The 1,512-nt window shown below is 37.0% G+C and overlaps 1 protein-coding gene across 1 annotated transcript; it reads right to left on the reverse strand.

The window, feature by feature from the left end:
* Positions 1–312: 312 nt before the first annotated feature.
* LOC108662436 (uncharacterized) lies at positions 313–819 on the reverse strand. Its single transcript, XM_088807648.1, has one exon. It carries the CDS (start codon positions 817–819, stop codon positions 313–315), a length of 507 nt encoding a protein of 168 aa, XP_088663774.1.
* Positions 820–1,512: the final 693 nt, after the last annotated feature.

Genomic DNA, 1,512 nt, shown 5'->3' on the forward strand with positions numbered 1-1,512 from the left:
TTTCTTGCTCACAGTAGCTAGGTACTCTTTTCAGTTCCTCCTCTAATGTCCAAGTTTGCCACAATGATAGTAGATATCCTTTTCTTTGTCCTTTTTGACACCTCCCATAGGCTTCAGTGACTTTCAATTTTGAGATTTTACCTTCTTCTCTTTTAGGGCTTTCTTCTTCTATTGCTTCGTATGAGCCTTGGAAGAAAAAACAAGAAGCAATGATCCCTTATCTTTCCTTATGGACCTCTCTACTATGTCCAGCATATTCAGAAGTTCGAGAAGAGTGGCTTCTAATCAATTCATATGGAAGTTCAACACGAACTAACAAACGCTATCAAGAAGAGATTGTAGAACTAAGTCTATACTTTGCTCATGATCCATTGCTAATCCCAATTGTCCAAGTTTCTCGATGAGTTCAATCATCTTCAACACATGGGGTCTAACAGAATTGCCATCTGCCATCATACATTGGAATAGTTTTTTAAAGATCTCATAACTCTTAATGCACCTTTCCTTATCGAACAGTTCTCTAAGGTGAATAATCATGGATTGGACATCCATATGTTCATACTGCTTTTGGAGCTTAAGGGTCATACTGGCTAGCATCACGTATGTTGCCTGATCATCATCATCCTTATGACGTTGATATGCTTCCTTATCCTCAGCACTAGTATCAGCAACAGGGACTGGTGGAATAGGAGTGTCAAGGACATAGGATTTCTTCTCCTGTTTCAAGACAATCTCAAGGTTTCGAAACCACTCGAGGAAGTTTGGGCCAGTGAGTTTATTTGCATCCAATATGCTCTGCAGTGACAGATTATTAGCCATGTATATAAATTATGCCTAAATAGATAACATAAAGTAATAAGTAAACATCATGCATAAACTATTTAAAACAAAGTTTTAAAATTTTAAATAGCTCTCCCACTATTTTCTACAAGATGATAACCCTCCATATCACCTCGAGAGATCTCTACTAGGATTCTTTTAGTGGACTAGGATCCCATCCATATAGTCATGGCCTTGAGCGTACTCAACAAACCATGATAGCTAGATTAGGTAGGTAACTGAGCTTACCAATTGTATCTCTATACAACTCCTAGATCAGCTAGGTGACAACACATTGCCTAAACATATCATAATGGCACCAAATCAAAATACAAAATAACTATTTGTTAATTAAGCATCCATTGAACATGAACAAGCACTCAAATGGCATGAAAGGGGCTCTGATACCACTGTTGGGTGAGGGCTGATCATGCATCAAATACAAATAAAACACAGTAGAAATAAATTTAAAAATTAAATTACGCCTCACTTTCCTAAGATCTCTTTCATGCCAAATTGAGTACAGAATTAAATTAAAAATAAAAGTATATGATCATATCAAGTTTACCTGAATAACAAAGGTTGATGAATCCTTTGTTAAACCACCAAATCAACCTTCAAAAAGCTCAACCACCTCAGCCCGATTGTTGCAAACCAAAGCTGTCCAAGGAATCCTTATGCAGCATCTAATGG

The sequence above is a fragment of the Theobroma cacao genome, chromosome 6 (assembly GCF_053813885.1).
Source record: "Theobroma cacao isolate CCN51 chromosome 6, ASM5381388v1, whole genome shotgun sequence".
NCBI lineage: Eukaryota > Viridiplantae > Streptophyta > Magnoliopsida > Malvales > Malvaceae > Theobroma > Theobroma cacao.